The 11,729-nt window shown below is 54.9% G+C and overlaps 1 protein-coding gene across 2 annotated transcripts in view; it reads right to left on the reverse strand.

The window, feature by feature from the left end:
- The window catches only part of atrn (attractin), a 358,557-nt gene extending 355,336 nt beyond the window's left edge, over positions 1-3,221 (reverse strand). Inside the window, exon 1 of one of the 2 annotated variants that reach the window (XM_033035556.1) lies at positions 2,894-3,221. In XM_033035556.1, coding sequence (XP_032891447.1) covers positions 2,894-3,201 — 308 coding nt within the window. In that variant the 5' untranslated portion in view covers positions 3,202-3,221. The remainder of the gene's footprint in view (positions 1-2,893) is intronic. The other variant, XM_033035562.1, reaches the window with a different exon arrangement.
- Positions 3,222-11,729: the final 8,508 nt, after the last annotated feature.

Here is an 11,729-nt window from a genome sequence, read left to right on the forward strand (position 1 = left end):
TATTCTGCTAGTTACATTTAGACTATACAATGACATTGAAAAGGTGTGATGGGGGGTTTGTAAGCTTTCACTGAACATCCCAAATCCTTCCACAAATTCCCCATGAACTAGACTCGGAAAGTTGTACAGCACAGAAACAGGTCCTTCGCTCCAACTTGTCCAAGCTGACTACATGTCTTTTCTTTAAGAGATACAGCGCAGAAACTGACCGGCCCTTCGGCCCACCGAGTCCATAGCGACCGGCAATCCCCATACATTAACACTATCCTACACATATTAGGGACAATTTACACTTATACCAAGCCAATATGCCTACAAACCTGTACGTCTTTGGAGTATGAAAGGAAGATCTTGGAGAAAACCCACGTGGTCATGAGGACAACGTACAAATTCCATATGCTGGCATGAGGACAACGTACAAAGTCCTTCAGCCTTGGTAACAACATCGGGAATCTTATTTTGGCATCCATTCCAACTTGATGAAATCCTTCCTACAGCTAGGCAACAGGAACCTCAAACAATATTTCATGTGCTGTCTCACTAACTACTATTATCTACCTCTTTGGTGACCCTCGGACTATCCTTGATCGGACTTTGCTTGCTTTGCCTTGCACTAAATGTTATTCCATAATAATGTATCTATACACTGTAAATGGCTCGATTGTAATCATGTACTGTCTTTCTGCCAACTGGATAGCATGCAACAAAAACTTTTCACTGTACATGTGACAATAAACTAAACTGAACTGAACAATTTAATAGCGCCAGAGACCAGAGTTCGATCCTAACTACAAATACTGTCTGTACGGAGTTTGTACATTCTCCCAATGACTGCGTGGGTTTTCTCCTGATGCTCCGGTTTCCTCCCACACTCCAAAGACATACGGTTTTGTAGGTTAATTTGCTTTAGTAAAGTTGTAAATTGTCCCTAATGTGTAGGATAGTGCTAGTGTACAGAGTGATTGCTGGTGGGCGTGGACTCAGTGGGCTGAAGGGCCTGTCTCCGTGCTGTATCTCTATGGTCTAAAATCTTAATCAGACAAAACTCCTGACTTATACACAGTGACCTGACCAATGAAGGAAAGCGTCCCAAATGTTTTCTTCACTACCCCATCTATGTGTTGCCAGGTCCTGCCATGGTTTAACTTCCCAAAATGCAAACTTTGCACGCATTACTTAAATTCTATCTGCCATTCTCTCTTCCACTTTCTCATTCGAAGTCTTTCTTCAATCTTAGATAAGACATAGCAGAATTAAGCCATTTGGCCCATCGAGCCTGCTCCGCCATTCAATAACGGCCGATCTATCTTACCCTCTCAACCCCATTCTCCTGGCTTCTCCTTTGATGCCTTTACTAATCAAGAACCTATTAATCTGTAAGAAGGAACTACAGATGCTGGTTTAAACCAAAGATAGACACAAAAAGCTGGAGTAACTCAGGCAGCATCTCTGGAGAGAAGGAATGGGTGACGTTTCGGCTCCAACCCCTTCGTCAGAACCTATTAATCTCCACCTTAAAAATACCCAATGAATTAAATTAAATTTAAATTTCTTTATTTATATAGCACATTTTTAGTCAACTTGCATTGACCCCAAAGTGCTTCACATAATTACATCCACACACACAGGCAAAGGTGGGTGAAGTGTCTTGCCCAAGGACACACACAGGCAAAGGTGGGTGAAGTGACTTGCCCAAGAACACAACGACAGTATGCACTCCAAGCGGGATTCGAACCAGCTACCTTCCGGTTGCCAGCCGAACACTTAGCCCATTGTGCCATCTGTGAATTGGCCTCCACAGCTGTGTGTGGCAATGAATTCCACAGAATCACCATCCTCTGGGTATAGAAATTCCTCATCTCAAAAGAACATCCTTTTATTCTGAGGCTGTGCCCTCCAGTCCTAGACTCTCCCATTACTGGAAATATCACCTACACATCCACTCTATTTAAGCCTTTCATTATTCAGTAGGTTTCAATGAGATTTCCCCATCCCTCATCCTTCTAAAATCCAGCATATATCCAGCATATATAGGCCCAGAGCCATCAAACGCTCCACATACGTTAACCCAGTCATACCCGGGATAATTCTCAGAAGCCTCCTCTGGAACTTCTCCCCAGACCCCAGCCCATGGAGACCGGGACCCCAGACCCCAGCCCATGGAGACCGGGACCCCAGACCCAGCCCATGGAGGCCTGGACCCCAGACCCCAGCCCATGGAGACCTGGACCCCAACACATGGAGGCAGAGACCCCAGACCATGGAGACCTGGACCCCAGACCCAGCCCATGGAGACCTGGACCCCAGACCCAGCCCATGAGACCTGGACCCCAGACCCAGCCCATGGATACCTGGACCCCAGACCCATGGAGACCTGGACCCCAGACCCAGCCCATGGAGACCTGGACCCCAGACCCAGCCCATGAGACCTGGACCCCAGACCCAGCCCATGGATACCTGGACCCCAGACCCATGGAGACCTGGACCCCAGACCCAGACCATGGAGACCTGGACCCCAACCCATGGAGACCTGGACCCCAGACCCAGCCCATGGAGACCTGGACCCCAACCCCAGCCCATGGAGACCTGGACCCCAGACCCAGCCCATGGATACCTGGACCCCAGACCCATGGAGACCTGGACCCCAGACCCAGACCATGGAGACCTGGACCCCAACCCATGGAGACCTGGACCCCAGACCCAGCCCATGGAGGCCTGGACCCCAGACCCAGCCCATGGAGACCTGGACCCCAGACCCCAGCCCATGGAGACCTGGACCCCAGACCCAGACCCCCAGCCACTGACTTGAACCCGGACCCCCAGATGCCGTCGCCAGCCTTGTGATGGAGGCCGGCTATCCCGGCCAGACTGTCCCCTGGGCCCGGCCACTGACCTGAACCTGCCGCCGCAGTGCTGACACGACTCTCCCACCCACCCGGCCGGACACACGCACTGGCCGGTGGTCGCGCTGCAGCTGCCGTGAACACACGGTTTGTCGCACTCCTTGCCCGGGCCCGCGGGCCCACACAGCGCCCCCGGCACCAGCACCAGCCCCAGCACCGCGACCAGCACCGCTACACCCGGCATCCTCATCCTCCTCCTCATCCAGCAACACCGGCCCACAGTGGCCGTGGTCCCGGTCCCGGCCCGTTGCTGCTGCTGCTGCCGCTGCCGCTGCTGTCCCTCCACCGCCGCCGCCATGTTCTCCAGCCCAGCCCAGCCCAGCCCACGGCTAGCAGCGCCGCCGCCTCCAGCTCCTCCCGTCCGTCCCTCCCCCGTCCGCTCACGCCGGGCTCGTGGCCGTGCGCGTGTGCGTGGGCGTGGGGAGCGTGCGCGTGTCCCTGAGCAGCCTATGTTTCTGAGAGTGCGCGTGTCCCTGTGAGAGTGTGTGTGTGTGTCTGTGAGAGTGTGTGTGTGTCCGTGAGTGTGTGTGTGTCCGTGAGTGTGTGTGTCTGTGAGAGTGTGTGTGTGTCTGTGAGTGTGTGTGTGTCCGTGAGTGTGTGTGTCCGTGAGTGTGTGTGTGTCCGTGAGTGTGTGTGTGTCCGTGAGTGTGTGTGTGTCCGTGAGTGTGTGTGTGTCCGTGAGTGTGTGTGTGTCCGTGAGTGTGTGTGTGTCCGTGAGTGTGTGTGTGTCCGTGAGTGTGTGTGTCCGTGAGTGTGTGTGTCTGTGAGTGTGCGTGTGTCTGTGAGTGTGCGTGTGTCCGTGAGTGTGCGTGTGTCCGTGAGTGTGCGTGTGTCCGTGAGTGTGCGTGTGTCTGTGAGTGTGCGTGTGTCCGTGAGTGTGCGTGTGTCCGTGAGTGTGAGTGTGCGTGTGTCCGTGAGTGTGTGTGTCCGTGAGTGTGTGTGTCCGTGAGTGTGTGTGTCTGTGAGTGTGCGTGTGTCTGTGAGTGTGCGTGTGTCCGTGAGTGTGCGTGTGTCTGTGAGTGTGCGTGTGTCCGTGAGTGTGCGTGTGTCCGTGAGTGTGCGTGTGTCCGTGAGTGTGCGTGTGTCCGTGAGTGTGCGTGTGTCCGTGAGTGTGCGTGTGTCCGTGAGTGTGCGTGTGTCCGTGAGTGTGCGTGTGTCTGTGAGTGTGCGTGTGTCCGTGAGAGTGCGTGTGTCCGTGAGTGTGCGTGTGTCGGTGAGTGTGCGTGTGTCCGTGAGAGTGCGTGTGTCCGTGAGTGTGCGTGTGTCGGTGAGTGTGCGTGTGTCCGTGAGAGTGCGTGTGTCCGTGAGTGTGCGTGTGTCCGTGAGTGTGTGTGTGTCCGTGAGTGTGCGTGTGTCCGTGAGAGTGCGTGTGTCCGTGAGTGTGCGTGTGTCCGTGAGTGTGTGTGTGTCCGTGAGTGTGCGTGTGTCCGTGAGTGTGTGTGTCCGTGAGTGTGCGTGTGTCTGTGAGTGTGCGTGTGTCTGTGAGTGTGTGTCTGTGAGAGTGCGTGTGTCTGTGAGTGTGCGTGTGTCCGTGAGTGTGTGTGTGTGTGTCCGTGAGTGTGCGTGTGTCTGTGAGTGTGCGTGTGTCTGTGAGTGTGCGTGTGTCCGTGAGAGTGCGTGTGTCCGTGAGTGTGCGTGTGTCGGTGAGTGTGCGTGTGTCCGTGAGAGTGCGTGTGTCTGTGAGTGTGCGTGTGTCCGTGAGTGTGTGTCCGTGAGTGTGCGTGTGTCTGTGAGTGTGCGTGTGTCCGTGAGTGTGCGTGTGTCCGTGAGTGTGCGTGTGTCCGTGAGAGTGCGTGTGTCCGTGAGTGTGCGTGTGTCGGTGAGTGTGCGTGTGTCCGTGAGAGTGCGTGTGTCCGTGAGTGTGCGTGTGTCCGTGAGTGTGTGTGTGTCCGTGAGTGTGCGTGTGTCCGTGAGTGTGTGTGTCCGTGAGTGTGCGTGTCCGTGAGTGTGCATGTGTCTGTGAGTGTGCGTGTGTCTGTGAGTGTGTGTCTGTGAGAGTGCGTGTGTCAGTGAGTGTGCGTGTGTCCGTGAGTGTGTGTGTGTGTGTCCGTGAGTGTGCGTGTGTCTGTGAGTGTGCGTGTGTCCGTGAGTGTGCGTGTGTCCGTGAGAGTGCGTGTGTCCGTGAGTGTGCGTGTGTCGGTGAGTGTGCGTGTGTCCGTGAGAGTGCGTGTGTCCGTGAGTGTGCGTGTGTCCGTGAGTGTGCGTGTGTCCGTGAGTGTGCGTGTGTCCGTGAGTGTGCGTGTGTCTGTGAGTGTGCGTGTGTCTGTGAGTGTGCGTGTGTCCGTGAGTGTGCGTGTGTCCGTGAGTGTGCGTGTGTCTGTGAGTGTGCGTGTGTCTGTGAGTGTGCGTGTGTCTGTGAGTGTGTGTGTGTCTGTGAGTGTGCGTGTGTCCGTGAGAGTGTGTGTCCCTGTGAGTGTGCGTGTGTCTGTGAGTGTGTGTGTCTGTGAGAGTGCGTGTGTCCCTGTGAGTGTGTGTGTGTCCGTGAGTGTGTGTGTCTGTGAGAGTGTGTGTGTCCCTGTGAGTGTGTGTGTCCCTGTGAGTGTGTGTGTGTCTGTGTGAGTGTGCGCGTGTCCAGAGTGTGTGTGTGTCCGTGAGTGCGTGTGTCCCTGTGAGTGTGTGTGTGTCCCTGTGAGTGTCCGTGAGAGTGTGTGTGAGTGTGCGTGTGTCCCTGTGAGTGGCGTGTGAGTGTGCGCGTGTCCGTGAGTGTGCGCATGTCCGTGAGTGCGTGCGTGTGTCCCTGTGAGTGGCGTGTGTCTGTGTGAGTGTGCGCGTGTCCACAGTGTGTGTGTGTCCGTGAGAGTGCGTGTGTCCGTGTGAGTGCGCGTGTCCGTGTGAGTGTGCGTGTGTCCGTGAGAGTGTGGGCGTGTCCGTGTGAGTGTGCGCGTGTCTTTGTGAGTGTGCGTGTGTCCGTGAGAGTGTGGGCGTGTCCGTGTGAGTGTGTCCGTGTGAATGTGCGCGTGTCTTTGTGAGTGTGCGTGTGTCCCTGTGAGTGTGCGTGTCTGTGTGAGTGTGCGTGTGTCCAGAGTGTGTGTGTGTCCGTGAGAGTGTGTGCGTGTCCGTGTGACTGTACGCGTGTCAGTGTGAGTGTGTCCGTGAGAATGTGCGCGTGTCCGTGTGAGTGTGTGCATGTGTCCGTGCGAGTGTGCATGTGTCCGTGAGAGTGCGTGTGTCTTTGTGAGTGTGCATGTCCATGAGAGTGTGCGCGTGCCCGTGAGAGTGTGCGCGTGCCCGTGAGAGTGAGCGCGTGCGCCCCTGAGGATGTGCGCCTGTGTCCGTGAGTGTGCACGTGTCCCGAGTGTGTGTGTGTCCGTGAGAGTGTGCGCGTGGCCGTGTAATTATGCGTGTATCTGTGTGCACGTGTCCATGAAAGTGCGTGTGTCCGTGTGAGTGTTCATGTTTCCGTGTGACTGTGCGTGTGTCCGTGTGAGTGCATGTTTCCGTGTGAGTGTGCGCGTGTCCCTGTGAGTGTGCGTGTGTCGTTGTGAGTGTGTGTGTGTCTCTGTTATTGTGCGTGTGTCCGTAAGAGTGTGCGCATGTCCCTGTGAGTGTGTTCGTGAGAGTCTAGTACGTGCGCATGTCCCTGTGAGTGCGCTCGTGTCCCTGTGAGTGTGCGCGTGTCCCTGTGAGTGTGCGCGTGTTGGTGTGTGTGTGCACATGTCCCTGTGAGTGTGCGCATGTCCCTTTGAATGTGCACGTGTCCCTGTGAGTGTGCACGTGAGAGTGAGAGTGTGCGCATGTCCGTGTGAGTGCACACATGTCTCTGTGAGTATGCGCGTATTCTTGTGAGTGTGCGCGTGTTCATGAGTGTGAGCATGTCCCTGTGAGTGTGTGCGTGTCCGTGAGAGTGTGCATGTGTATCCGTGAGAGTGTACGAATGTCCCTGTGAGTGTGCGCGTGTCCGTGAGAGTGTGCGCGTGTCCGTGTGAGTGTGCGCATGTCCGTGAGTGTGTGCGTGTGTCCCTGTGAGTGTGCGTGTGTCTGTGTGAGTGTGCGCGTGTCCACAGTGTGTGTGTGTCCGTGAGAGTGCGTGTGTCCGTGTGAGTGCGCGTGTCCGTGTGAGTGTGCGTGGGAGTGTGGGCGTGTCCGTGTGAGTGTGCGCGTGTCTTTGTGAGTGCGTGTGTCCCTGTGAGTGTGCGTGTGTCCCTGTGAGTGTGCGTGTGTCCGTGAGAGTGTGGGCGTGTCCGTGTGAGTGTGTCCGTGTGAATGTGCGCGTGTCTTTGTGAGTGTGCGTGTGTCCCTGTGAGTGTGCGTGTATGTGTGAGTGTGCGTGTGTCCAGAGTGTGTGTGTGTCCGTGAGAGTGTGTGCGTGTCCGTGTGACTGTACGCGTGTCAGTGTGAGTGTGTCCGTGAGAATGTGCGCGTGTCCGTGTGAGTGTGTGCATGTGTCCATGCGAGTGTGCATGTGTCCGTGAGAGTGTGCGTGTGTCTTTGTGAGTGTGCATGTCCATGAGAGTGTGCGCGTGCCCGTGAGAGTGTGCGCGTGCCCGTGAGAGTGTGCGCGTGCGCCCCTGAGGATGTGCGCCTGTGTCCGTGAGTGTGCACGTGTCCCGAGTGTGTGTGTGTCCGTGAGAGTGTGCGCGTGGCCGTGTAATTATGCGTGTATCTGTGTGCACGTGTCCATGAAAGTGCGTGTGTCCGTGTGAGTGTTCATGTTTCCGTGTGACTGCGTGTGTCCGTGTGAGTGCATGTTTCCGTGTGAGTGTGCGCGTGTCCCTGTGAGTGTGCGTGTGTCGTTGTGAGTGTGTGTGTGTCTGTTAGTGTGCGTGTGTCCGTAAGAGTGTGCGCATGTCCCTGTGAGTGTGTTCGTGAGAGTCTGAGTACGTGCGCATGTCCCTGTGAGTGCGCTCGTGTCCCTGTGAGTGTGCGCGTGTCCCTGTGAGTGTGCGCGTGTTGGTGTGTGTGTGCACATGTCCCTGTGAGTGTGCGCATGTCCCTTTGAATGTGCACGTGTCCCTGTGAGTGTGCACGTGAGAGTGAGAGTGTGCGCATGTCCGTGTGAGTGCACGCATGTCTCTGTGAGTATGCGCGTATTCTTGTGAGTGTGCGCGTGTTCATGATTGTGAGCGTGTCCCTGTGAGTGTGTGCGTGTCCGTGAGAGTGTGCATGTGTATCCGTGAGAGTGTACGAATGTCCCTGTGAGTGTGCGCGTGTCCGTGAGAGTGTGCGCGTGTCCGTGTGAGTGTGCGCATGTCCGTGAGTGTGTGCGCGTGTCCCTGTGAGTGTGCGCGTGTCTGTGAGAGTGTGCGCGTCTGTGAGTGTGCGCGTGTCCGTGAAAGTGTGCGTGTGTCCGTGAGAGTGTGTGCGTGTCTGTGAGAGCGTGAGTGTCTGTGAGATTGTGCGCATGCTCCTGTGTTTGTGCGTGTCCGTGAGGACTTGTGCGTCGTTCTGCCTGCCAAAGCCACTCAGTCCAAAGCCGCTACTCGCTTTGTGTCTGTGTGAGTGTGCGCGTGTCCAAAGTGTGTGTGTGTCCGTGAGAGTGCGTGTGTCCGTGTGAGTGCGCGTGTCCGTGTGAGTGTGCGTGGGAGTGTGGGCGTGTCCGTGTGAGTGTGCGCGTGTCTTTGTGAGTGCGTGTGTCCCTGTGAGTGTGCGTGTGTCCCTGTGAGTGTGCGTGTGTCCGTGAGAGTGTGGGCGTGTCCGTGTGAGTGTGTCCGTGTGAATGTGCGCGTGTCTTTGTGAGTGTGCGTGTGTCCCTGTGAGTGTGCGTGTATGTGTGAGTGTGCGTGTGTCCAGAGTGTGTGTGTGTCCGTGAGAGTGTGTGCGTGTCCGTGTGACTGTACGCGTGTCAGTGTGAGTGTGTCCGTGAGAATGTGCGCGTGTCCGTGTGAGTGTGTGCTTGTGTCCATGCGAGTGTGCATGTGTCCGTGAGAGTGTGCGTGTGTCTTTGTGAGTGTGCATGTCCATGAGAGTGTGCGCGTGCCCGTGAGAGTGTGCGCGTGCCCGTGAGAGTGTGCGCGTGCGCCCCTGAGGATGTGCGCCTGTGTCCGTGAGTGTGCACGTGTCCCGAGTGTGTGTGTGTCCGTGAGAGTGTGCGCGTGGCCGTGTAATTATGCGTGTATCTGTGTGCACGTGTCCATGAAAGTGCGTGTGTCCGTGTGAGTGTTCATGTTTCCGTGTGACTGCGTGTGTCCGTGTGAGTGCATGTTTCCGTGTGAGTGTGCGCGTGTCCCTGTGAGTGTGCGTGTGTCGTTGTGAGTGTGTGTGTGTCTGTTAGTGTGCGTGTGTCCGTAAGAGTGTGCGCATGTCCCTGTGAGTGTGTTCGTGAGAGTCTGAGTACGTGCGCATGTCCCTGTGAGTGCGCTCGTGTCCCTGTGAGTGTGCGCGTGTCCCTGTGAGTGTGCGCGTGTTGGTGTGTGTGTGCACATGTCCCTGTGAGTGTGCGCATGTCCCTTTGAATGTGCACGTGTCCCTGTGAGTGTGCACGTGAGAGTGAGAGTGTGCGCATGTCCGTGTGAGTGCACGCATGTCTCTGTGAGTATGCGCGTATTCTTGTGAGTGTGCGCGTGTTCATGATTGTGAGCGTGTCCCTGTGAGTGTGTGCGTGTCCGTGAGAGTGCATGTGTATCCGTGAGAGTGTACGAATGTCCCTGTGAGTGTGCGCGTGTCCGTGAGAGTGTGCGCGTGTCCGTGTGAGTGTGCGCATGTCCGTGAGTGTGTGCGCGTGTCCCTGTGAGTGTGCGCGTGTCTGTGAGAGTGTGCGCGTCTGTGAGTGTGCGCGTGTCCGTGAAAGTGTGCGTGTGTCCGTGAGAGTGTGTGCGTGTCTGTGAGAGCGTGAGTGTCTGTGAGATTGTGCGCATGCTCCTGTGTTTGTGCGTGTCCGTGAGGACTTGTGCGTCGTTCTGCCTGCCAAAGCCACTCAGTCCAAAGCCGCTACTCGCTGGCTCGCTCAGTTGATGTCCGTTCGGCGGCTTTTTGACGTCATGTCCGTTTTGCATCTTGTCTCTACGGCGTGGTGTCCGTTCGGGTTCATATCCTTTTGGCGTGGTGCACTTTTGGCTTTGTGTCCTTTCGGCGTGATGTACTTTCGGTATCTTGGCTTTTCGGCGTGATGTACTTTCGGTATCTTGGCTTCCACTTCTTGGCTTCGGCTTCTCGTCCATCGACAGCCCGTCCGGGTACCGTGTGCAGTGCTAGTGTATGGGGATCACTGGTCAGTCCGGACTCGGTGAACCGAAGGGCGTGTTTCCACGCTATATCTCTAAACTAAACTAAACTAAACTAATGGCCTAATTTTGTTCCTAAAACAATGAACTATACAGCATGTAAACAGGCCTTCTGGACCAACTCGTCCATACCGACAAAGATGTCCGCATAAGCCAACCCCATCTGCCTGTATTAATCCAATGTTCTTATAAACCTTTTCTGTTCAAGAGTCGAGTCAGGAGTTCTATTTTCATGCTAGACTAAGTGGGACCCATTGGGTCCCAGTCACACGGGAGTCCTGGTCCCCCAATGCAACCCATTCCCCAATGCAATATTCAACCATGGTGTGGGAGAGGGGGTGGTGTGGGAGGATGAGGTGGTGTGGGAGGATGGGGTGGTGTGGGGGGAAGGGGGGAGGTGTAAAGGGGATGTGTGGGGGATGAGGGGGGGGAGGACTCCGCTCAATGGCCATCGGCCACGGCACCACACAGCACCTCCCGGCTCCACTCAGCGGCTTCCCCGGCTCCACTCAGCGGCTTCCCCGGCTCCACTCAGCGGCTTCCCCGACTCCTCACAGTGTCTTCCCCGACTCCACTTTTTGGGTTCACTCAGCACGGCTTGTGGACTCAATCAGCACGGCTTGTGGATTCAGCCCTGCCTCCGGGGTTTTATTCTCCTCGCAGCTGTGATTTACAGTGGGTGCCGGAAGGGGCGTTACCTTCATGGTGACTGACAGGCGAGAAGACCAATCTGCTGCTCACGAATTTTTAAACCATAATTTTTATAATACTCCACCGATCGGAACAAAACTTGGTGCACTTGGAGCAGAGGAGAACGGTGAGTAATGTGGTGAAAAAAATCCTAGTAACATAGGGTACCTTTTTGCGCAAATTAAAAAATAAAGCAAACTGGAAGAGGACAAGATGAGAGTTTTAGTACTAGTTTAGATGTATGGAAAGGGAACAAAGCGTCGGAAGAAACTGCAGTTGCTGGTTTATAGCAAAGATAGACACAAAATGCTGGAGTAACTCAGCGGATCAGACAACATCTTTGAAGAAAAGGAATGGGTGACGGTTCGTGTCGGAACCCTCCTTCAGAAAGGGGACAATCAAATTCTTGCTTGCAGCACGCAACAGGTTTTTAAACACAGTACTTGATAGATGATGTTATAAACAAAGATAAAATAAGAAGTTTAAACATAGGCCGAAGTCCCTAGTGCAATCATGGTAGTTCAGAGCACAGTTGGAGTTTGTAGCTTTCAATAGTCTAAGAAACTGTTCCTGAACCTGGACAGGAACGGTTACAGTTTTCAGACTTCTATACTTTCTTCCCGATGGCGGGAGTGAAATGAGAGCATGGCCAGGGTGGGGTGGCTCCTTTTTGAGGCAATGCCTCCTGTAGATGTTTACGATGGGGGGGGCCAGGTCAGTACCCATGATGGACATGTCCAAATGTATTTTAAGCATTGCAATTGTACCAGGCTATACAACTTCCTCTGGCAGAGAACCGTTCATGAGCTGACATTTAATACCAGATACATGGATAAAAAAGGTTTGGATGGATGTGTGCCAAACATGGGTGATTGGGACTGGCGTGGATAGACCTCTTGATCACAAAACAAACCTCTGGAGGAACTCAGCGGATCAGGCAGCAATCAGGGATGGAAATACACTGACAACGTTTTGG

The sequence above is a fragment of the Amblyraja radiata genome, chromosome 1 (assembly GCF_010909765.2).
Source record: "Amblyraja radiata isolate CabotCenter1 chromosome 1, sAmbRad1.1.pri, whole genome shotgun sequence".
NCBI classification, from domain to species: domain Eukaryota; kingdom Metazoa; phylum Chordata; class Chondrichthyes; order Rajiformes; family Rajidae; genus Amblyraja; species Amblyraja radiata.